Source organism: Conger conger, chromosome 16 (genome assembly GCF_963514075.1).
Source record: "Conger conger chromosome 16, fConCon1.1, whole genome shotgun sequence".
NCBI classification, from domain to species: domain Eukaryota; kingdom Metazoa; phylum Chordata; class Actinopteri; order Anguilliformes; family Congridae; genus Conger; species Conger conger.
In genome coordinates, this window is record NC_083775.1 from 34735503 (window position 1) to 34757945 (window position 22443).

Sequence of the window (22443 nt, forward strand, 5' to 3'; positions counted from 1 at the left end):
GGAAGGAAGGAAAGCAGAGCGAGGCAGAGACTCTGACTGACGGCCTGTTGGGCGTAGTTGGCCACGTTTCCCCCCTTCGAGGGCTCGGTGCTTAGACAAGTCCCGGCTCGTTAGGATTGTTCTAAACCCGGAGCACCTGAGGGCACTTTCTCTCTCTCTCTGGGACAGGAAGGGCCTTTACTCTGAAAGGGCCGGTCTAGCAAACATACGCCTTTTGCCCATTGGCCCCTTGGCACCTAGAGGGAGCCAACTATTGGGCACTGCTGGTGAGTGACGGTGACTTGCTGAACCTCCCCCCTCGCCCGCCCCCCCCCCCCCCCCCCCCCATACCTGCAGACTGATTTGTAATTCGGCCGAGGTGTCGAGTAAGGGTGCGGCATTCCTTTAGTTATTGCTGTTTTCCACCAATTTGGGTGCAGGATGACCGGTGAAAGGGCATTCGAACAGCTCCACACTGACCACAGGTCATTGGCCTCTGCGAGCTTTAATGGGCGAAAATTTCCACACACTTGTGCTTCTGTTGTAATGTGGATGCAGTGCGGCGGATCTGCACCAAGCTGCTGTCCTAAGGGCCAGGAGGCGACAGTTATGTGCGATGGATTATATGGATATGCAATATGTTTGAGAGTGTAGTCTAAGCAGTGGTGGTCCCACGGGGCTTTGGGTATTGTCTAACTAATTGTGCACACTACTTGTGTTTGGTCTTTCCGTGTTTTGTCTTGGATTTGTAAAAGAGCGCATTTGACACCGCTGGGATGGTGTCACCGCACACCCAATTGTTAGGGGTTGTGATAAACCGCACCGCGTTTTAATCTCCTCGTTAAAAAAGGAGGAATGCCTCATGACCAAGAATAGACAGATTCTTCCTTCACGTTCTGTCAGTGGGATGCCAGATCAGAAGTAACTCTGAGTAGTATGGCAGCACGCATGGCATGTCGATATCAAAGACATATCGCACTGCTTCACGTCGTTTCATAATTCAGAATAAGTAGCCTGATAATGGAATTGAATGTGCTCAGTCATTAGCCTTGAGGCTAAGAAATACTTGGTTGGGAACATGAGCAGACGAGTACCAGGGCTTGCACAATCTCTTGAATGACTTTTTATTTTAAACCTAAAACAAACTACCACTATTAGACAGATATCTTCTGGGGCTCAAAAGGATAGTGTAACAGCCACTTTGTTTGGTTGGGAGGGTATAAGGTTAGAGTGCCTTATGGCATTCTTGGGACTGAAAGCGTTAATCATACCTGATGTGGTAGTCAACAAGCTAACATCAGAGGCCACGTGAAATGCTTCCGGAACAACATTCACTATCTAGTGGGTTTTGATAAGACAGCCAATCAGCAGCAATGTGTGCTTTTATAGTGCTATTTTTTATGTGCTTTTCTTTGGCTCTTACGGTTTTTCTTCTTTTTTTGGCTGAAAGCGTTTCACATGGCCTCGGATATTGGTTTACTACCGCGTCTGAGTAGCCCCTTCACCCAAGTCCCCTTGTCACCAGAATGCCAGTATCCTGAGATTGCTGAACCCAGACATTCAATGCTCTGATTGGAGGCAACAACTCTGTGTTCTAGTTTTAGTAGTAGACTGCACCGCCCCCGTCAGGACCCATCTGCAACCACTGTGACACATTGGAAAATGCCATCTATCTGGGAGTTTATGAAAATATTCTTTCACCAACATTTCTTTATTTTTAAATCATTTAAATTATTTTAATAGCCTCACGGTATGCCAATACAGTGGTGAAAAACACTGCTCACTGAATTGCAAAATGTGGAATTCTTACCTAAAAGAAAAAAAAAAAGTGAATCGAAATGTCGGGTAGCCCTCATAAGTACTGTGCTTGCAGTAAAAACTTGGATAAAAGCACCAGCTAAATTACAAATTATTTTGTTTATTATTATTATTAAGATGTTTATTTCAACTGGCTGACTTTTTTGTTTGTTTTGTCTGTTTAAATTGTTGTGTGATTTAGTATTTGAACTCAGATGACCTATAGTTATTATCTGCCTATATGTAAAAATACATCATTTCTGTTGTGAAAATTTAATCTGATGGCCTTGTGCTCATTTTCTCCCCTTTTCTCCTGTTTTTACCCAGCTATGTGGAGAAGTTCACCGACTTCCTGCGGCTGTTTGTCAGTGTTCATCTGAGAAGGATAGAGTCCAATGCTCAGTTTCCTGTAGTGGAATTCCTCGCACTGCTGTTTAAATACACTTTCCACCAGGTACGGCACACTGACCAAATACACTTTCCACCAGTACATCACATCCTATTAAAATACACTTTACCCCAGGTACGGCACACTAATCACTCACACTCACTCCCTCATTCAGGGACAGTTTGCACAGAGCCTGCACTTTCTCTGATAGCCTCTAGAGGGCCTGCACAAGATTTGTGCTGGTTTCCCCCCAAATGGCTGTTGGAGTGTATTTATCGAGGATTTGATAATGTATGCATTTTTGGGCTCTGTGTTTTTGCAGCCAACTCATGAAGGCTACTTTGCCTGCCTTGACATCTGGACCATCTTCTTGGACTATCTGACCACAAAAATAAAAAGCAGGCTTGCAGACAGAGACAGCGTACTGAACAGGTACAGTCTGTTTATTTAGGAAATTGTCCTGTGCAAATCATATTGGGTATCTGCATTGAATGCGCTAAATGAAGTTAATTGGTTCTGGGACATTTTATATTTTGAATGTGGACAAGAATGCCAATATGTTTTGTGTTAAAAATTGAGTTGAGGGGTTTTAAAGTTTTTGCTTTTTTGTTGAAAAAAATCTGTAAATGCCTTGTATTTTGGGGCTGTTTCTTCCCCACATAAAATCCCCATTAAAATATAAATGGCAAAATCCACACTCAGTGATCACGTTATTAGGTAGACCTGTACACCAGCTTGTTAATGCAAATATTTAATCAGCCAATCATGTGGCTGCGACTAAATGCGTGCAGATATGGTGAAGAGGTTGAGCTATTTTTCAGACCAAATGTCAGAATAGCGAAAAAAATTTACTTTGACCATGGAATGATTGTTGGTGCCAGACATGTTTCACATACAACAGTCTCTGTTAATGAGAGAGGTCAGATGAGAAGGGCCAGACTGATTAAAACTGACGAGAAGGTGACAGTAACGCAAATAACCCCAGAAGAGCATCACTGAACACACAATGTGACAAACCTCTAAGTGGATAGGCTACAGCAGCAGAAGACCAATAAGTCTAAAAAAATGTTTGAAATACCTAATAATATGCTCACTGAGTGTATAAGTTAAGTTGGGGAAATTTTGTACAAAATGTTTTTTTAGAAAAATTTGTAATTTAACGGGCATTTTGTGCTTGGTTTGCATGACTCGGCTGGCATAAGAACATCTAAATGAACTACTTAAATTGGTCTCTTCATTGGCTCATATTTTATGAATCTATAGCACTTTGGTGGGGTTTCAGTGAGGTGTGGTATGGGTGGAGTTTGTGTGTGGTGCAGTATGTGGTATGGGTGGGGTTTGAGTGTGTGGCGCAGTATGTGGTATGGGTGGGGTTTGAGTGTGTGGCGCAGTATGTGGTATGGGTGGGGTTTGAGTGTGTGGCGCAGTATGTGGTATGGGTGGGGTTTGACTGTGGGGTGCAGTATGTGGTATGGGTGGGGTTTGAGTGTGTGGTGCAGTATGTGGTATGGGTGGGGTTTGAGTGTGTGGTGCAGTATGTGGTATGGGTGGGGTTTGAGTGTGCGGTGTGGTATGTGGTATGGGTGGGGTTTGAGTGTGTGGTGCAGTATGTGGTATGGGTGGGGTTTGAGTGTGCGGTGTGGTATGTGGTATGGGTGGGGTTTGAGTGTGTGGTGCAGTATGTGGTATGGGTGGGGTTTGAGTGTGCGGTGTGGTATGTGGTATGGGTGGGGTTTGAGTGTGCGGTGTGGTATGTGGTATGGGTGGGGTTTCAGCTGACGCCCCTCCTGGCTCCCTGCAGGTATAAGGACGCCCTCGTGCTGCTCCTCAGGGAGGTTCTGAACAGGATCCAGTTCCGATACAACCAGGTTCAGCTGGAGGAGCTGGATGACGAGACGCTGGATGATGATGTGAGCACTGCTGCTTCCGTCTTATATTACAAGCCTCTCTCCAACACAAGATGGCTCCCTAATGATTACTTATCGTTTGTTTACCAGGTGGTTCACACGTAGCAAGTGTGTGGCTAGTATAGTTTGAAATATTGAGGGACTACTTCTAGTTACTTGTTTTATTCTGGGTTTTTTTGGTGTTTTTTTTTCAGAAAATACTTGTAATTTTTAAATGTACTTTGTCGAACTTAATCATAACAACCACCCGAATGAAAGTCTCACCTGCAGAATGTGTGCCCGTGGCTGTTGTCTTTCTGTTCGTAGTCATATTTTCATGAATCAAAAAGCCATTTTTTTCCGCCAAAACTGCATAGAATGTCGAAGATTTAACGAGTTAATCCAGCAGGCGTCTTCACGTCTCCCTGGTTTCCATAGCAACAAACGGAGTGGCAGCGGTACTTGAGGCAGAGTTTGGAGGTTGTGGCCAAAGTCATGGAGCTGCTGCCCTCTCATGCTTTCTCTACACTGGTGAGTCATGCACCAGGCCTGCTGGGGATAAGAAGACTGTTAAACTTGAAGTTGTTTCTGAACTGGAGGAGACTGCCTGTGTTAAAGGTCCCATATTGCATACTTTTCCAGTGTTTTATTTTAGGTCCTGATATCCATCCAAGATGTTTGTGTGGTTTTAAGTACCAAAAACAATATCTATGTAGGGCGGCCTGTAGCGTAGTGGTTAAGGTAAATGCCTGGGACGCGCAAGGTCGGTGGTTCTAATCCCGGTGTAGCCACAATAACATCCGCACAGCCGTTGGGCCCTTGAGCAAGGCCCTTAACCCTGCATTGCTCCAGGGGAGGATTGTCTCCTGCTTAGTCTAATCAACTGTACATCACTCTGGATAAGAGCATCTGCCAAATGCCAATAATGTAATGTAATATTTTGCATGTCCATTCTCCAGTGCCTCTTATGAGCTTTACCAAGAACAGGCTCTTTAAGGCTCGTTGATATCAGTCAACCTCTGTTCTGATTGGCTGGCTAGCTTTGCTATACTATGAACCGAACACCGTCTGTGCTGTGCGTTTGGATTTCTTCCGGTTACAAGGTGGGCGGCGCTGAAGGCGGGCATATGCAAATGAGCGTATAGTTGTGATGTCATGAAGTTACGGAAGTCCAAACGGCTCGTTTCAATGCACATTCTGTGGATTTATTTGGTGATCGTGCTCTTTTTCGCTGCTTTATAATATTCACAAATCCTAATTCATAATCCGTAGGGAAATGAATATGGAACTTTTTACAGGAAGCATGAGTAGATTGTGTGAAGCGCAGTTGCATGTCTGGCGTGCTGTGCAGGGAACAGAAGCTAACTCTGCCATCTCTGTGCTGTCCCAGTTCCCAGTGCTGCAGGAGAACCTGGACGTGTACCTGGGCCTGCAGCAGTTCATCGTCACCACTGGCACAGGTGAGGAGACGCTTTCGAGCGCTGAGTTATCGACTACAAATCTCACTCCCTTTCCTCACAGTTTGGCGCCATTGGATGCCAAGAGCCACTAATAGTCCCTAAGAGGTTTCTTGTTCCGATTGCAGTGAGCAGTCTGAATTCCTAAAGTTAGGAATACAATTTACTGTACTGTTGCCTATTAACATCTCTTATGAGTATTTATGAACGCATGGCCTATGTGTAAGCCAAATCTCCACGTGTGGATAGAGGTTTTTCTTATTGAATCTGGTCAAAAAATCCAAATTTTTCCCAACCTGCCTATTACAATATGTTACACTTGAAAGGGCTGGCCCATTTCTGGATTAAAATATTAAATATTAAAATATTTGTTATGCAATAAAATATTCGTTATGCAATTTGCCATTTTTAACGGGCTGGAGCTCGGGCATCTTGCTGAAAACGTGGTCTGGTATCATAGTGATTTAGTTTAGAATTTGACCAAAGGCTGCTATACTGTGCTTCAGCCCTGGAGCCCTGCACCCGTGGTATAACGTCCTACGGTCCAGGTTTGATTTGTTTTTCTAGCCCGTTTTATTGTGCGCTTGTCGCCCCCTACAGGCCGGAGGCTGAACATCACGGCGGAGAATGACTGTCGCCGGCTGCACTGCGCGCTGCGGGACCTGAGCTCCCTGCTGCAGGCCGCCGGCCGGCTGGCCGAGTATTTCATTGGAGACGTCTTCGCCGCGCGCTTCAATGATGCCCTCACTGTGGTGGAGAGGTGGGGACCGACACACACACACACACACACACACACACTCACACACACACACACACACACTCACACTCACTCACTCACTCACTCACTCACTCACTCACTCACTCACTCACTCACTCACTCACTCACTCACACTCACACACACACACACACACACACTCACTCACTCACTCACTCACTCACTCACTCACTCACTCACTCACTGATGCACAATCACACACACACTCACACACACACACTCACTCACTCACTGATGCACAATCACACACACACTCACTCACAGATGCACAATCACACACACACAGGCCCGCATTAGGGCTGGGTATGCTTTTCTTTCTGAAATGAAAAAGCTGTTTTTGGTGCGTTTTGGCCTTAGAGACCTCCATTAAGATGCTCATCTTTGTTTTTTGAAGGAAACTTGGTCACATGTCTTGGAATTAATAGGATGTTTTTTAATATAATTAATGTTTTTTTTTAATTCGGTACAATGTCTGATATGCCTACTTCTGTTGGCATATTCAGAGAACTGTCCCTATTGAGTTTGGGAGAGTGATCATCCATCATGAAGACATTGTGTTTGATTTGCACTTTGTTGTACGTCGCTCTGGATAAGAGCGTCTGCTAAATGCCACGTAATGTAAAAATGTTTCTGTGTGTGTGTGCGTGTGTGTGTGTGTGTGTGTGTGTGAACAGGCTGGTGGAAGTGACCTGCTACGGCTCCCAGATCAGTCTGTACGACCTGGAAACAGCAGTGCCGTCGGTGCTGAAGCCAGATCTCATCGACGTGTGAGTGCTGAGCGCTTACCTGTCCTCTAACACTACCTACCTGTGTGTAACACCACAGACAGGCACAGACAGACCCAGCTGTGTGTGTAACACCACAGACAGACCCAGCTGTGTGTGTAACACCACAGACAGACCCAGCTGTGTGTAACACCACAGACAGACACAGACAGACCCAGCTGTGTGTGTAACACCACAGACAGACCCAGCTGTGTGTGTAACACCACAGACTGACCCAGCTGTGTGTGTGCAACACCACAGACTGACCCAGCTGTGTGTGTAACACCACAGACAAACAGACAGACAAGACAGACGCATCACCAGCTGTGTGTGTAACACCACAGACAAACAGGCAGACAAGACAGACGCATCACCAGCTGTGTGTGTGTGTGTGTGTGTGTGTTTCCAGGCACGCTCAGTCCCTCGCCGCCCTGCAGGCCTACTCCCATTGGCTGGCACAGTTCTACAGCGAGGTGCAGCGGCAGAACCAGGCGCGCTTCATCAGCCTCATCACGTCTGCCATGGACGCCTCCGCGCCCCTCATCAGCGCCAAGGTACCGTCAGAGAGTTAGCTTTCACCGTCTCAGTCCCAAGCCCACTATGAAGTGGGTCCACCCAAATCCCAAGGGCTTTTGGCTTCAGTTGAGAAAGCTGAGAGAATTTATTTGGGTTTTAATAGGGGCCTCAGAAAAATGGTATAGCAGTCATTTTGATTGGTTGAGAGGTGGAGGGTGGCATATCGCAGGTGAGAAGCATAACCATCTGAAGAGTAGGATACAGCGCTGATTCGCTAAACTGTTTCTAAGGGCTGGCTGCCAAAGGCAGTATACCAGACCGCATCTCTTCACTGTGTCACTTCCAGTTAACACGGAGTAATGTGTCGAGTAATGGCCGTCTGCGGTCTGCTATCGGGTTCTGAGGTGTTTAGGCTGGGTCAGTTCTGTCTGTTAGGCATTGGTCGAGTCTCTTGCATGCGTCTTAACGAATGTCACATGTAACGCCATTTAGTATGTAGCAGCACATCTGAGGAAGCGACAGCTTCCCCTGTGAGGTGCTTGTCGAGAATCAAAATGGCCGCTTCCACCCGCCGGCACCGATGTTCAGATTTTATTATTAGTTTGCAGTTCGGTTATTCAGGGCATATTTCTTTATGCCGTTATGGTATCTCAGTGCAACTTAAATCAAAGCTTCATAGATTTTTACATTTGTGTTCAAAGATTGTGGGCATTCCAGTGGTACAGGTATTTCAAAAGGAGAACAGGCAGAGAAATCTGTGATTGGCAGACAATATTGTCAGTGACCGTTCCCACATACTATGCTCTTGAGTACCAGTTATTGCGTTATTGCCGTTAAGGTGGAGATATTGGTATATTTACACGGATGTATTTTCTGTTCATGTGTTTTGTAGTATTATGTTAGTCTGTTGTGAGTATGTAGAACTGTTTGGCACTTCTGCACACGTCTGTCACGTTTCACAGGCAGGACTTTTGAGCAATCAGTCAATGAAGTAAAATGGTGTGGTAGCGCACAGGTCTAATGCGCTGTCCCCCGTCCCGCCAGGTCCCGGAGAAGCTGCTGCTCTCAGCCTGTCACCTCATGGTGTCCGTGGCAACCACGGTCCGCCCCGTGTTCCTGGTGACGGTCCCGGCCGTGCAGAACATCTTCAACCTGATCACCGACAGCCTCGCTCGCCGGCTCCCCCCAGAGGTCAGTGTCTGATTGTATGATATTGTGTGTATTTTGAGTGTAGTATTGTGTGTGTGTGTGTGTGTGTGTGTGTGTGTATGTGTGTGTATGTGTGTATGTGTGTATGTGTGTATGTGTGTATGTGTGTATGTGTGTGTGTGTGTGTGTGTGTGTGCGTGCGTGCATTTCCTCTCCAGGCCCAGCTGTGTAATATGTATGATATCGTGTGTATTTTGAGTGCAGTATTGTGTGTGTGTGTGTGTGTGTGTGTGTGTGTATGCGCATGCGCATGCGTGTGTGTTCCCTCTCCAGACCCAGGTGTGTAATATGCATGATATCGTGTGTATTTTGAGTGCAGTATTGTGTGCGTTCCCTCTCCAGGCCCAGCTGTGTAATATGCATGATATCGTGTGTATTTTGAGTGCAGTATTGTGTGCGTTCCCTCTCCAGACCCCGCTGTGTAATATGCATGATATCATGTGTATTTTGAGTGCAGTATTGTGTGCGTTCCCTCTCCAGGCCCAGCTGTGTAATATGTATGATATCGTGTGTATTTTGAGTGCAGTATTGTGTGCGTTCCCTCTCCAGGCCCAGGTGTGTAAAATGTATGATATCGTGTGTATTTTGAGTGCAGTATTGTGTGCGTTCCCTCTCCAGGCCCAGGTGTGTAATATGTATGATATCGTGTGTATTTTGAGTGCAGTATTGTGTGCGTTCCCTCTCCAGGCCCAGGTGTGTAATATGTATGATATCGTGTGTATTTTGAGTGCAGTATTGTGTGCGTTCCCTCTCCAGACCCCGCTGTGTAAAATGTATGATATCGTGTGTATTTTGAGTGCAGTATTGTGTGCGTTCCCTCTCCAGGCCCAGGTGTGTAAAATGTATGATATCGTGTGTATTTTGAGTGCAGTATTGTGTGCGTTCCCTCTCCAGGCCCAGGTGCTGGTGTGCCGGGCCCTGTCCAACACGCTCCTGCTGCCCTGGCCCAACCTGCCGGAGAGCGAGCAGCAGTGGCAGACGCGCTCCAGCAGCCACGCCAGCCTGCTGGCCGCCCTCACCCGCCAGTACCGCCAGCTGCGCCCCAGCGCCGGCCTGCAGCAGCGCCGCATGGGCCTGGACGACAGTGAGCACACACGCCCGCCCCACGCACGCCCCACGCACACGCCCCACACACGCCCGCCCCACACACACCCGCCCTGAGAACTCCCGCCCCACACACGCCCGCCCCACACACACGCCCGCCCCCCGCACACACCCGCCCCACACACGCCCGCCCCACACACCCGCCCGGAGAACTCCCGCTCGACACACACGCCCGCCCCACGCACGCCTGACACACACCCGCCGGACACACACGCCTGACAAACACCCGCCCCACACACGCCTGACACACACCCGCCTGACACACGCCCGCCCCCCGCACACACCCGCCCCACACACGCCCGCCCCACACACCCGCCCGGAGAACTCCCGCCGGACACACACGCCTGACAAACACCCGCCCCACACACGCCTGACACACACCCGCCCGACACACACACCCGCCCGACACACACACACGCCCGCCCCACACACACACCCGCCCCACACACACCCGCCCGACACACACCCGCCCGGAGAACTCCCGCTCGACACACACGCCCGCCCCACACACGCCTGACACACACCCGCCGGACACACACGCCTGACACACGCCCGCCCCACACACACGCCCGCCCGACACACGCCCGCCCCACACACACGCCCGCCCCACACACACGCCCGCCCCACACACACCCGCCCCACACACACCCGCCCGGAGAACTACCTAACCGCCCACTCATCCGTCTCCTCGTCCAAGCGATCGGGTGCAGCGCCCCTGGGACGAGCGTTATTACGTTTTACAGAATATCTTTTCTTATCTTAAACTCTTATCTTTTCGATGTAGATATGACGGCAACAGGGCCACGCTGTTTGGTAGATAAAAGCATGACTACAAAGATAAACAACGGTGTGTTTTTCAAAACCAATAGGTAAATTAACCAACATTTAATAGATGCAAGTGATGTTTTTTCTCCCCCCGGAAGCATGTGTGTGTAGTGCAGAGTCTCATATGGAAGATTTTCTGTGACTCGGGTCAATGCTATCGCTACAGCAACACATAGCGGAATGTAATGCACGTTCACGCTCACTTTTACATAATCATGCACATTTATCACACCATTTTAAAATGCGAAGCGCATATTGCGTTGCATTTTGTAGCGTGTTCTGTCTAAAAGCACTCTTAAATAATATCAAGACTAATCTCCATAAGGCAGTGCCAAATTCTACTTTCTTCCTACTTCCAATCGGAAAACGTTCTTAGAAAACAGCAAGTCAAACCACCGACTTCCTGTGGCTAACAGGGGCAGCCACGTGGCTAGGTTGCACGACTGGGACCAAGAAGGTTGGTGGTTCAAGCCCTCATGTAGCCATGATAACATCCATGCAGTGAAATACAGCACGGGGGTCGGTGTGCTGTTTTTGTGTCAAAATGATAATGCAGTACACACCATTGCATTTCGCGATGTAACCACTGTGTGGGAATTTTTTGAGTTTGTTTGTATGGGTTTTCAAAACAGAACTGAAATTTACCCTGAGACCATAAATGTCTGTTCCAAGCGAGTGGGGTTGGCGTGACTGCCTCTGTGTCAACACTTCAGAAAAGCCCTTTCGGTAGAAACCAGATAAAGGCTGTTATGACGAAGGTGGTGTGAGACTTTCTGAAAACCAACCAGCTGAATGCGTCCTTCCCTGATGAATTATTCACTTTCCCGGGACCTCCGGTTTGGTTGAGGTGGAGAAATGAGTAAAGATCAAGGGTCCATTTTGCTTTGCTTAGTTGCCATGGTTTCTAAACTGGGGTTTCTTCATGTCCTCTGAGAGCCAAATGTTGTGTATTACATGGCAATGAGAGAAGGGCGCCAAAAACAGTTTTCAGACAGCATACACAGGGTTTAGGAGCGATCCACAGGGTGTGGCGATTTTATATTTTCACATTTTGCCAGTCAATTCAGGCCCAATGAACCAGATGAGGGGAGTTAACCCTTTCAATCCCAAGTGTGCCATACGGCACCCTCTATCTTCTACCTTTTCAACCAATCAAAACGACTGCCATACTATAGTTTTGAGCCCCTATTAAAAACCTACTACCTACCACTAGCGCGTGTGTGAGCGAGTGAGCGTGTGTGTGTGTGTGAGAGATTGAGCGTGTGTGTGAGAGAGTGTGAGAGAGAGTGAGCGTGTGTGAGAGAGAGTGAGCGTGTGTGTGAGAGAGTGAGCGTGTGTGAGAGAGAGTGAGCGTGTGTGTGTGAGAGATTGAGCGTGTGTGTGAGAGAGTGTGAGAGAGAGTGAGCGTGTTCAGAGAGTGAGCGTGTGTGAGAGAGAGTGAGCGTGTGTGAGCGAGTGAGCGTGTGTGTGTGTGTGAGAGATTGAGCGTGTGTGTGAGAGAGTGTGAGAGAGAGTGAGCGTGTGTGAGAGAGAGTGAGCGTGTGTGAGAGAGAGTGAGCGTGTGTGAGAGAGAGTGAGCGTGTGAGAGATTGAGCGCGTGTGTGAGAGTGAGCGCGTGTGAGAGTGAGCGCGTGTGAGAGTGAGCGCGTGTGAGAGTGAGCGCGTGTGAGAGTGAGCGTGTGTGAGAGAGAGTGAGCGCGTGTGTGTGAGAGATTGAGCGTGTGTGTGAGAGAGTGTGAGAGAGAGTGAGCGTGTTCAGAGAGTGAGCGTGTGTGAGAGAGAGTGAGCGCGTGTGTGAGAGAGTGAGCGTGTGTGAGAGTGAGCGCGTGTGAGAGAGTGTGAGAGAGAGTGAGCGCGTGTGTGAGAGAGTGAGCGTGTGTGAGAGTGAGCGCGTGTGTGAGAGTGAGCGCGTGTGTGAGAGTGAGCGCGTGTGAGAGAGTGAGCGCGTGTGAGAGAGTGAGCGTGTGAGAGATTGAGCGCGTGTGTGAGAGTGAGCGTGTGTGAGAGTGAGCGCGTGTGAGAGAGTGAGCGCGTGTGTGTGAGAGAGAGTGAGCGTGTGTGTGTGAGAGTGAGCGCGTGTGTGAGAGTGAGCGCGTGTGAGAGAGTGAGCGCGTGTGAGAGAGTGAGCGCGTGTGTGTGAGAGTGAGCGTGTGTGAGAGTGAGCGTGTGTGTGTGTGTGAGAGTGAGCGCGTGTGTGTGAGAGTGAGCGCGTGTGTGTGAGTGAGCGCGTGTGTGTGAGAGATTGAGCGCGTGTGTGAGTGAGCGCGTGTGTGTGAGAGTGAGCGTGTGTGTGTGTGAGTGAGCGCGTGTGTGTGAGAGTGAGCGTGTGTGTGTGAGAGTGAGCGTGTGTGTGTGAGAGTGCGCGCATGTGTGAGAGAGTGAGCGCGTGTGTGTGAGAGTGAGCGTGTTCGTGAGAGAGTGAGCGTGTTCGTGAGAGTGAGCGTGTGTGTGAGAGAGCGCGTGTGAGAGAGTGAGCGTGTGTGAGAGAGTGAGCGTGTGTGTGAGAGTGAGCGCGTGTGTGAGAGTGAGCGCGTGTGTGAGAGATTGAGCGCGTGTGTGAGACTGAGCGCGTGTGTGAGAGAGATTGAGCGCGTGTGTGAGAGTGAGCGCGTGTGTGAGAGTGAGCGCGTGTGTGAGAGAGCGTACTCACTCTGCTGTCCCCTTCTCCTCTGAGTGGCAGTGAAAGCGGAGCTGCACCAGACGCTGCGTGTGCTCAGAGACATTGTGCTCAGCATCTCCGGAGAGGCCACCAAGTCCCGGCAGATCTGCTACCAGTCCCTGCAGGAGTCTGTGCAGGTCTCCCTCACGCTGTTCCCCATCTTCATCCACCAACCAGGTACCCCACACACACACACGCACACACATACACACACACGCACGCACGCACGCACGCTCACGCACACACACACACACACACACACACACACACACACACACACACACAGACACTTACAGACACATACCGACACACACAGACACTTACACAATCACACACACGCTCACACACACACATACACACACACACACACACACACACACCCACACGCACGCTCACACAAGCACACACACACACACACACACACACACACACACACACACACACACCCACACGCACGCTCACGTAAGCACGCACACACACACACACACACACACACACATACACACACACATACACACACACATACAGACACATACAGACACATACCGACACACACACAAACACAGACACTTACACACTCACACACACACTAACACACACACACACACACGCATTTGCGTGCGCTCAAGTTAATGGTTGACTGTTGGGATATTTTGAGTTAACCTTTACACCCTGAGTATTACTGTGTTAGCTATATTGGTCCTTTGACCTTTTGAGGAAAGTTGAAGGAATAATATACAACTCATAAATACAAGCTATTGAATAGAAACGTTATTACAAATTAGCTTTGTGTGATGCGTTGGCCTTGAATTCATAAACTGGAGCATAACTGAGCAGTGCTGAAGTAAGGCTGAAGCAGTAGGCAGGTTTGGCGAGGGTTGAACTCGATACACTGCAGTTGTGACTGTGCTTGCCGATGCAGTATCTGCGATGCGTCGGTGGCAAATGGTAAATGGTTGGCATTTATATAGCGCCTTTATCCAAAGCGCTGAACAATTGTTGCTTCTCATTCACCCATTCATACACACGCTCACACGGCAATAGCGATTGGCTGCCGCGCAAGGCACCGACCAAGGTGCCGATGCGTTGCTGCCGATGCGTTGCTGCCGATGCGTTGCTGCCGATGCGTTGCTGCCGATGCGTTGCTGACGCTTTTCAGCGACTGAAGCAGGAAGCGGTCTGTTCCCTCTCTTCCAGACGTGACGGACGAGATGCTCAGCTTCTTCCTCACGCTGTTCCAGGGCCTGAGGGTGCAGATGGGCGTGCCCTTCACTGAGCAGATCATCCAGACTTTCCTCAACATGTTCACCAGGTACGTGACAATACAAAGCACAGCTTCAGTTGAAGCTTAATGAAACTTGTTCACCTAATTTTATTTGGCTTCAAATAAAAATGTTCACCAGGTACATTACATAGGCGGCACGGATGGTGCAGTGGGTAGCACTGCCGCCTCACAGCAAGGAGGTCCTGGGTTCGAATCCCTGTCGGCCGGGGCCTCTCTGTGCGGAGTTTGCATGTTCTCCCCTTGTCTGGGTGGGTTTCCTCTGGGTACTCCGGTTTCCTCCCACAGTCCAAAGACATGCAGGTTAGGCTGATTGGAGAGTCTAAATTGCCCATTGGTATGAGTGTGTGAGTGAATGGTGTGTGTGCCCTGCGATGGACTGGCGACCTGTCCAGGGTGTATTCCTGCCTTTCGCCCAATGTATGCTGGGATAGGCTCCAGCCCCCTGTGACCCTGTTCAGGATAAGCGGGTTCAGATAATGGATGGATGGAGGTACATTACATTAGTGTGTCCATATACAGTTGAAGGCAATTAGAAGGCCAGGTTTCTGTGGTTTTCTGCATTAGCTGGTTGAATAGTTTCACTCCATGTGTTGTAGATGCCACTAGTCTTTCCAAATCATTCAATAAGTGCTTTCAGGAAGTTTTGAATTGAAACAGTCAACCTTAAACGTCATCTGCAGTGCTCTTAATCTGAAGTTAAAGTCCAAAAGAGATGTCGTGCTGTAGCTAGTTCAGCATGAGTAAATTAAAATGGAAATTGGTATTATGGTTTTTAAGTTTTATTAGCATACCTGGGGTGCATTTCCCAAAAGCGTTGTTGTCCACAGTCGTAGGTTCCGTTGGAAGAACTGTTGTTTGATGATTTGGTGTTTCTGAAAACCATAGTTTGGACGAGCATTCACAAACACCATTGCAAAGTTTCTGGTTTCAACTACAGCTGTTGACCTGTGGTTAGAAGTGTGGTTTGCAGATAGTTCCTCTTGATTATGTAATCAAACCCTGCGGTTTATTCCAGAGTGGAAAGATTAAAGCGCGGTTTGTGTTTTGTGAATAAAGGGGTCTTGAAAATGTTTTTAACAAGATTTTATGTTTATACACTAGGTGTCATCAGCTATAAGTAGATGTTCTTCGACTGTTGTAATGTGTGGTTATTTGTGTTGCTGTCACCTTCCTGTCAGCTTTGACCAGTCTAGCCATTCTCCTCTGACACCTCTCATTAATAAGCTGTCTGCAGAACTGCTGCTCACCGGATTTTTTGCAAACTCTGGGGACTAGTGTGTGTGGAAATCCTAGGAGATCAGCAGTTTCTGAGATACTCAAACCACCCTGTCTGCCACCAACAATTATTCCACAGTCAAAGTCACTTGGTTCACATTTTTCCTCCCATTCTGATGGTTGAACATTAGCTGAAGCTCCTGACCCGTATACATGGTTGTACGCGTTGCACTGCCGCCACACAATTGGCTGATTTAATTATGGCATGACTAAGCAGGTGTAATAATGTGAAAACGTTCGTAATGAAGTGCTCGGTGAGTGTGTGTCCGGCGTGTGTATATGACTGCCGTGTGTATATGACTGCCGTGTGTATATGACTGGCGTGTGTATATGATTGGCGTGTGTATATGATTGGCGTGTGTATATGACTGGCGTGTGTATATGACTGGCGTGTGTATATGACTGGCGTGAGTATATGACTGGCGTGTGTATATGATTGGCGTGTGTATATGACTGGCGTGTGTATATGACTGGCGTGTGTATATGACTGGCGTGTGTATATGACTGGCGTGTGTATATGACTGGCGTGTGTATATGATTGGCGTGTATATGATTGGCGTGTGTATATGACTGGCGTGTATATGATTGGCGTGTGTATATGACTGGCGTGTGTATATGATTGGCGCGTGTATATGACTGGCGTGTGTATATGATTGGCGTGTGTATATGACTGGCGTGTGTATATGACTGGCGTGTGTATATGATTGGCGTGTGTATATGACTGGCGTGTGTATATGATTGGCGTGTGTGACTGCTCCAGGGAGCAGCTGGCCGCCAGCATCCTGCAGGAGGGGAGCGCGGGCTGTCGGGTGGTGGAGAAGTTCCTGAAGATCCTGCAGGTGGTGGTGCAGGAGCCCGGCCAGGCCTTCAAGCCCTTCCTCCCCAGCATCATCGCTCTCTGCATGGAGCAGGTGTACCCCATCGTGGCCGAGGTGAGCACCAGCCGGGACACTGCATCAGTTACTTAGCTGACGCTTTTACCTAAAGCTGCAGTTACATTACATTACATTATTGGCATTTGGCAGACGCTCTTATCCAGAGCGACGTACAGTTGATTAGATTAAACAGGAGACAGTCCTCCTCTGGAGCAATGCAGGGTTAAGGGCCTTGCTCAAGGGCCCAACGGCTGTGTGGATCTTATTGTGGCTACACCGGGATTAGAACCACCGGTCTTGCGTGTCCCAGTCATTTACCTTAACCACTTCGCTACAGGCCGCCAGTTGATTAGACTAAGCAAGTCGGGCGTCAAGGGCCCCGCAGCTGCACGGATGTTATCGCGGCTACATGAGGGCTTGAACCACCAACCTTCCTGGTCCCAGTCGTGCACCTTAGCCACTTGGCCGGCCCTGTTAGCCACAGGAAGTTGGTGGTTTGACTAGCTGTTTTCTGAGAACGTTTTCCGATTGGATGTAGGAAAGAAGTAGAATTTGGCACTGCCTATGGTATGGAGATTAATCTCGATATTATTGACAAATGCGTAATATTGTGTATCCTGATCCATAAATTAGAGGCAGATCACAAATGTTTTCATTCATTATGTATGGATCACGATACAGGCATTTGTCAGTAATACTGAGATGAATGTCTCTCCATACTGCCAGCTCAGCCCTTTGGGTAGCGTGGACTGCATCAACCAGACCCAAGCGTGAGAAGCCCTAAACTCACACTGTCCTATAGAAACCAATAGAAAAATCGTGATGTTAATGTCGTTTGACGTTGGAAAAACAGTAGTGAGTTTGCTCCCCTATGTGGCTAGTGTGTTGGGGTCTTGCTTAATGGTTACCCTGGAATCTCCTGACATTTTGCATTCGGCTAGAGGTTACTCAAGTACTCAAGTCTTGACCTGACGCGCGGAGACTGCTGTCATTTCAGCCAATTCAGGAAGGCAAACAAAATTCAATACTGTGCTCGGAAAACGATTCAAGTTCAAGGACCGGTTATTCTCATTCACTTCCTGAATCGACTCCAAACACAGAAGGGCTTTGCCTTTCCTGTGTTCTGTCCCCCCCCCCCCCTCAGAGTGTGATACACATCTGCTCTTGTTTCCGTGCCGACAGCGATCTTCCCCTGACGTGAAGGCGGAGATGTTCGAGCTGCTCTATCAGATACTGCACCACAACTGGAGGTACTTCTTCAAAACGTCAGTGCTGGCCAGCGTGCAGCGGGGGGTGGCCGAGGAGCCCATGGAGAACGAGGCCCAGTTCATCGCGGCCATGCAGGTCAGGACAACACGTCCGTTTTCCCACTTTGTTTTCGTCTTTGTTTTTCTTGCCTTGCTGCTTTTATTCCTCATCTCTAACTTTTGTAAAGATCGCCAGCATATGCCTGAAATGTACAGCAAGATGTTTCGGTACGAAAATGAATATCTCCTTCCTCGTCTATTTTGTATGAAGGAGCGTGTACATACGGTGCCCTCCAACAGTATTGGAACGGCAAGGTCAATTCCCTGAATTCTTGTCTCGTGTTCATCTCTTTAGCTCAACCCCAAATGTATTGTGTATTGCAAAAACAAAGGAATTGGCCTCGCTGTCCCAATACCGTTGGAGGGGACTGTGTGATATATGGTACTATACCCAGAGGCCCTGGCTGTTCAGTCAAACTACAAAAAGGCCAGGTGTCGAAGACTGCTGTGCCCTTTCTGCCTGACTTTTCCTGGTTGTGTTGTGTCTCAGGCTTTTGGCCAGTCCTTCCTGCAGCCAGACATCCACGTATTCAAACAGAACCTCTGCTATCTGGAGTCTCTGAACAGCAAGCACAAGCTCTATCACAAGGTGAGTAACTGGTGGCTGGAGGGCAGCGCAACAGATGCTAAAATGACGCTGCGTAGAGGCTGCTTTCGTGTTCCTCTATCAGCGAATGTGGTGTCGTCTTCTGATTCTGATAGCATAGGGTGTATAGACTGCCTTTTCCACCGTTGGCTGCTACAACATGAAGACTTTTCTGGCTCTCTGTAGTAGTTTTAAGAGCAAGTGCAGTGCAGCCTTGCATATTGAAAATTAACAGGGGAAGAGGCTCACGTGTAAATGGTAAATTTATGGCATTTATATATCATTCGCCCATTCACCCATGCGCATAGCATACGCACACGCACACACACCCTCACACTCACACACACCAACAGCGATTGGCTGCCATGCAGGTCACCAACCAGCTCGTCAGGAGCATTTTGGGCGTCAGGTGTCTTGCTCAGGGACACTTCAACACACCCAGGGCGGGATCGAACCGGCGCCCCATTATGTGACGGTAGGAATGGTCGTGTTTCTCAGGATCATCAGCACTCTGGATGGGCCCGTGCTTTCAGACTGTTCTCGGGATGGAACTCAGCCAGGGGAAATTTCTGTGTATTATTGGTTTTGTTACAAGCACAATTCATGTTGAAAATGTTCTTCAAAAAATGATCTTTTCCTTGAACTTGTTTCGGCGCAATGCTATCCTTGCCTTTTTGCCTTGTCTTTTAGCACGTTATTTTCTACAAACGTTTCACTGACCGCATTCAGAAATGAAGGCTCCACTGGTGTAATGTCTATAATTTCAGTAACAAATTATTTGTCTTGTAGCACAATACAGATTTGAGAAAACGAAGCAATGTTAATTGAGGGTGTTTATTTTTTATAGCATGCATAGCTATTTCTGACATAATGTGGCTTTGACCTTACATAACATTACAGTAATTTAGTTGATGCTTTTGTCCAAATGTGACTTAGACTTGATTATACCAAGAAGGGTCCAATCCCCCCTAGAGCATGTGGGCTTAAGGGCCTTGCTCAAACTTCCAATGGCTACACAGTAGTTAAAGAGATTTTACAGTGCGTAGTCTTGGCCAAGTGGACCCGGGTTAGAGAGAGTGTACAGTGCGTAGTCTTGGCTGAGTGGACCCTGGTTAGAGAGATTGTACAGTGTGTCTTGGCTGAGTGGACCCTGGTTAGAGAGATTATACAGTGCCTCGTCCTGGCTGAGTGGACCCTGGTTAGAGAGATTATACAGTGCCTCTTCCTGGCTGAGGGGACCCTGGTTAGAGAGATTATACAGTGCCTCTTCCTGGCTGAGTGGACCCTGGTTAGGGAGATTGTACAGTGCCTCGTCCTGGCTGAGCGGTTCGTGTCCTCCCTGTCCTGCAGAAGATGTTCCGCACCACAATGCTCCTGCACTTCATCAACGTGCTGCTGCAGGTGCTGGTGCACAGGAGCCACGACCTGCTGCAGGACGAGATCGCGCTGGCCGTGTACAACATGGCCTCTGTCGACTTCGAGGGCTTCTACTCCGCCTTCATGCCCGAGTTCCTCAACGGGTGCCAGGGTGTCGACACCAACCAGCGGGCCGTGTTGGGACGCAACTTCAAGATGGAGCGGGTGAGGCCTCCTTCCCTGTCTCTGGAGCTACTTTGATAAATTACTAACCCAGGAGACCCGGGAGACAAGAAGCTTAACCCTTTCAGTCCCAAGCCCAATATAAAGTGGCTCCACCCAAATCCCAAGGAGTTTTGGTTGAGAAAATTGAGAAAGTTGAAAGAATCTAGAATGGTTTTCATAGGAGCTCAAAAAATAGTATAGCAGTCATTTTGATCGAGAGTGACTGAAAGGGTTATTTATTTTTGTCTTGGATGACAAAATTTCAGCAGTCGAACTCTGAGCCCTTCACACAATGTCGTCTGAGGACCCCAAGCTTGAGGGCACATCTCAATTTGTTTGTTGTTTGTGAGTGGCGTCCCCCTGGGGCCCAGTTTGACACCGTTGTGTTTTTGCGTAGGACCTGCCCTCCTTCACGCAGAGCGTGCACAGGCTGGTGAACGACCTGCGCTACTACCGGCTGTGTAATGGCAGTCTGCCTCCAGGGACCGTGAAGCTATAGCAGCTCCTACACCCCCGCCATCGCTGCCACCGCTGCTGCCACAACTCGCACGCGCCATGGACACCGTTCCGGCCCCCTCCCGCCCGCCCGCCGCCCCGACCCCCCCAGGCTCCGCCTGGCTGCTCTATCTCTCTCCTTGGGGAGGGAGCGGGGTGAATCGACGAGGGAGGTTTCCGGACAGACCCGCACCTTAACGTCCGCAGATTTCCGTGGATCCCACCCAAGTCTCCCTTTTCTTTTTTTTTTTCTTTTTTTTTTTTTGTTCTTTATTTCGTCTTGGAAAAAACACAGGCTCTCCACGGTAAGAGCGTATTTGCCAATAATAACAAGGCCAAAACGGAAGGCCGGGGATGCTAAAAAGGACCTGCACCTCTCCGAATGCTCCCAGAGGGGGATGGGGGACCGCCTGGGGTTCAGCACTTTCCTGATTAACAAGTTTGTTTATGATGTTAAAATTTGAATAATATCTGCTTTTTTTTTAATCTTTTTTTTTTTTTTTTTGACTCTGCCTTCAACTCCAAAGGAGACTGACTTTCAAACTCGGTTGAGTGTTTTTTTTCTTTGATATCATTCCATTTAGATACAGAAGGCCGCCATGCTTAATCAAAGTGCTTTGGATATACAAACTTATTTTTTAAATAACACAAAAAAAAAAAAAAAAAAAAAAAAAAATTACTTTGCTAGGCCATCGTTTTTAATTTTATTGTCATTGAGGTTTGTATTATGATTGTTCATTTGGACTGTTGTGGTTTTAATTTGAATGTTTCTCTCTAAATCTGTTATGTTTGTACAGTTCTCTTTTCTTACATTAAGGAGATTTATTAAAAGCTTAATACTTTTGTTTTAAATGTGGAAAAACTTGAACTGGAGCCCTGATTCTTTTATTAAAGAAAGATTAAAGGGAAATTCAGGGGGAGGTATTAAGGCATAGTCAGCCATTCAACAAAACGCCAGAGGGTTTGCCATTCAGCCATTCGCCAAAGAGGATTTGCCAGTGCAACCAATCGCCAGAGAGGGTGTGCCACGCAACCAATCACAAGAGAGGGTTTGCCACGTAACCAATTGCCTGAGAGGTTTTGCCATGCAACCGAACAGTAAAGCTGGCAGTTGTGGAACAAATTCAGTGTTAGACACAAGGAGGCCCTATGTTGTGTTGTAGTTTTCCATTTGAATAGCTCCTTTGGAGTGTAAAATGTATCTTCTGAAATTTGGAGAGGTACACGCAAGTGCTCTCTGAACATGGATGGGGATGTATTTCCTTTCTGTAATGTCAGACTTCTGTTCCAGATGCTTTTAGATCCTCATAATGACACCGTTTTTATGTGAAATAATCATGAAAATAAATACTATAAACATATGTGTGGAAAAGCCGAGGGTTTAATGTGAGGTTCAGTGTGTATGGGCTTAATGGGATTACATTGTGTGTGTGTGTGTGTGTGTGTCTCCTTTTGTTAACCTTCAAGGGATTAAGTATCTTGGGTCTTCCACATGACTTTTAGCTTTCAAACCAGGAACCAATTTTGGGGTCCCTAGTACTGTACCCCGCACCCTTAAGGGTGGTCGGACGAAGGTATTATACAAGATATAAAAATACTTTTGCCTATATGTCGCAACATCATGTTGGCTGCTATTTCTCCCAAGTGTTTTTTTGTGGCTCTACAGTATGCTGCAAATT

General features: G+C 48.1%; 1 protein-coding gene across 2 annotated transcripts in view; it reads left to right on the plus strand.

Annotated features, from left to right (window-relative positions):
• Positions 1–22125, plus strand: part of xpo6 (exportin 6) — a 41455-nt gene extending 19330 nt beyond the window's left edge. The window contains exons 8-24 of one of the 2 annotated variants that reach the window (XM_061224524.1): positions 2104–2230; positions 2487–2596; positions 3966–4074; positions 4489–4581; positions 5441–5510; positions 6108–6267; positions 6958–7050; positions 7457–7601; positions 8608–8754; positions 9667–9856; positions 13379–13537; positions 14558–14672; positions 16681–16852; positions 17978–18139; positions 18593–18691; positions 20039–20269; positions 20667–22125. In XM_061224524.1, coding sequence (XP_061080508.1) covers positions 2104–2230; positions 2487–2596; positions 3966–4074; positions 4489–4581; positions 5441–5510; positions 6108–6267; positions 6958–7050; positions 7457–7601; positions 8608–8754; positions 9667–9856; positions 13379–13537; positions 14558–14672; positions 16681–16852; positions 17978–18139; positions 18593–18691; positions 20039–20269; positions 20667–20768 — 2284 coding nt within the window. In that variant the 3' untranslated portion in view covers positions 20769–22125. The remainder of the gene's footprint in view (positions 1–2103; positions 2231–2486; positions 2597–3965; positions 4075–4488; positions 4582–5440; positions 5511–6107; positions 6268–6957; positions 7051–7456; positions 7602–8607; positions 8755–9666; positions 9857–13378; positions 13538–14557; positions 14673–16680; positions 16853–17977; positions 18140–18592; positions 18692–20038; positions 20270–20666) is intronic. The other variant, XM_061224525.1, reaches the window with a different exon arrangement.
• The last annotated feature ends 318 nt before the right edge of the window (positions 22126–22443 follow it).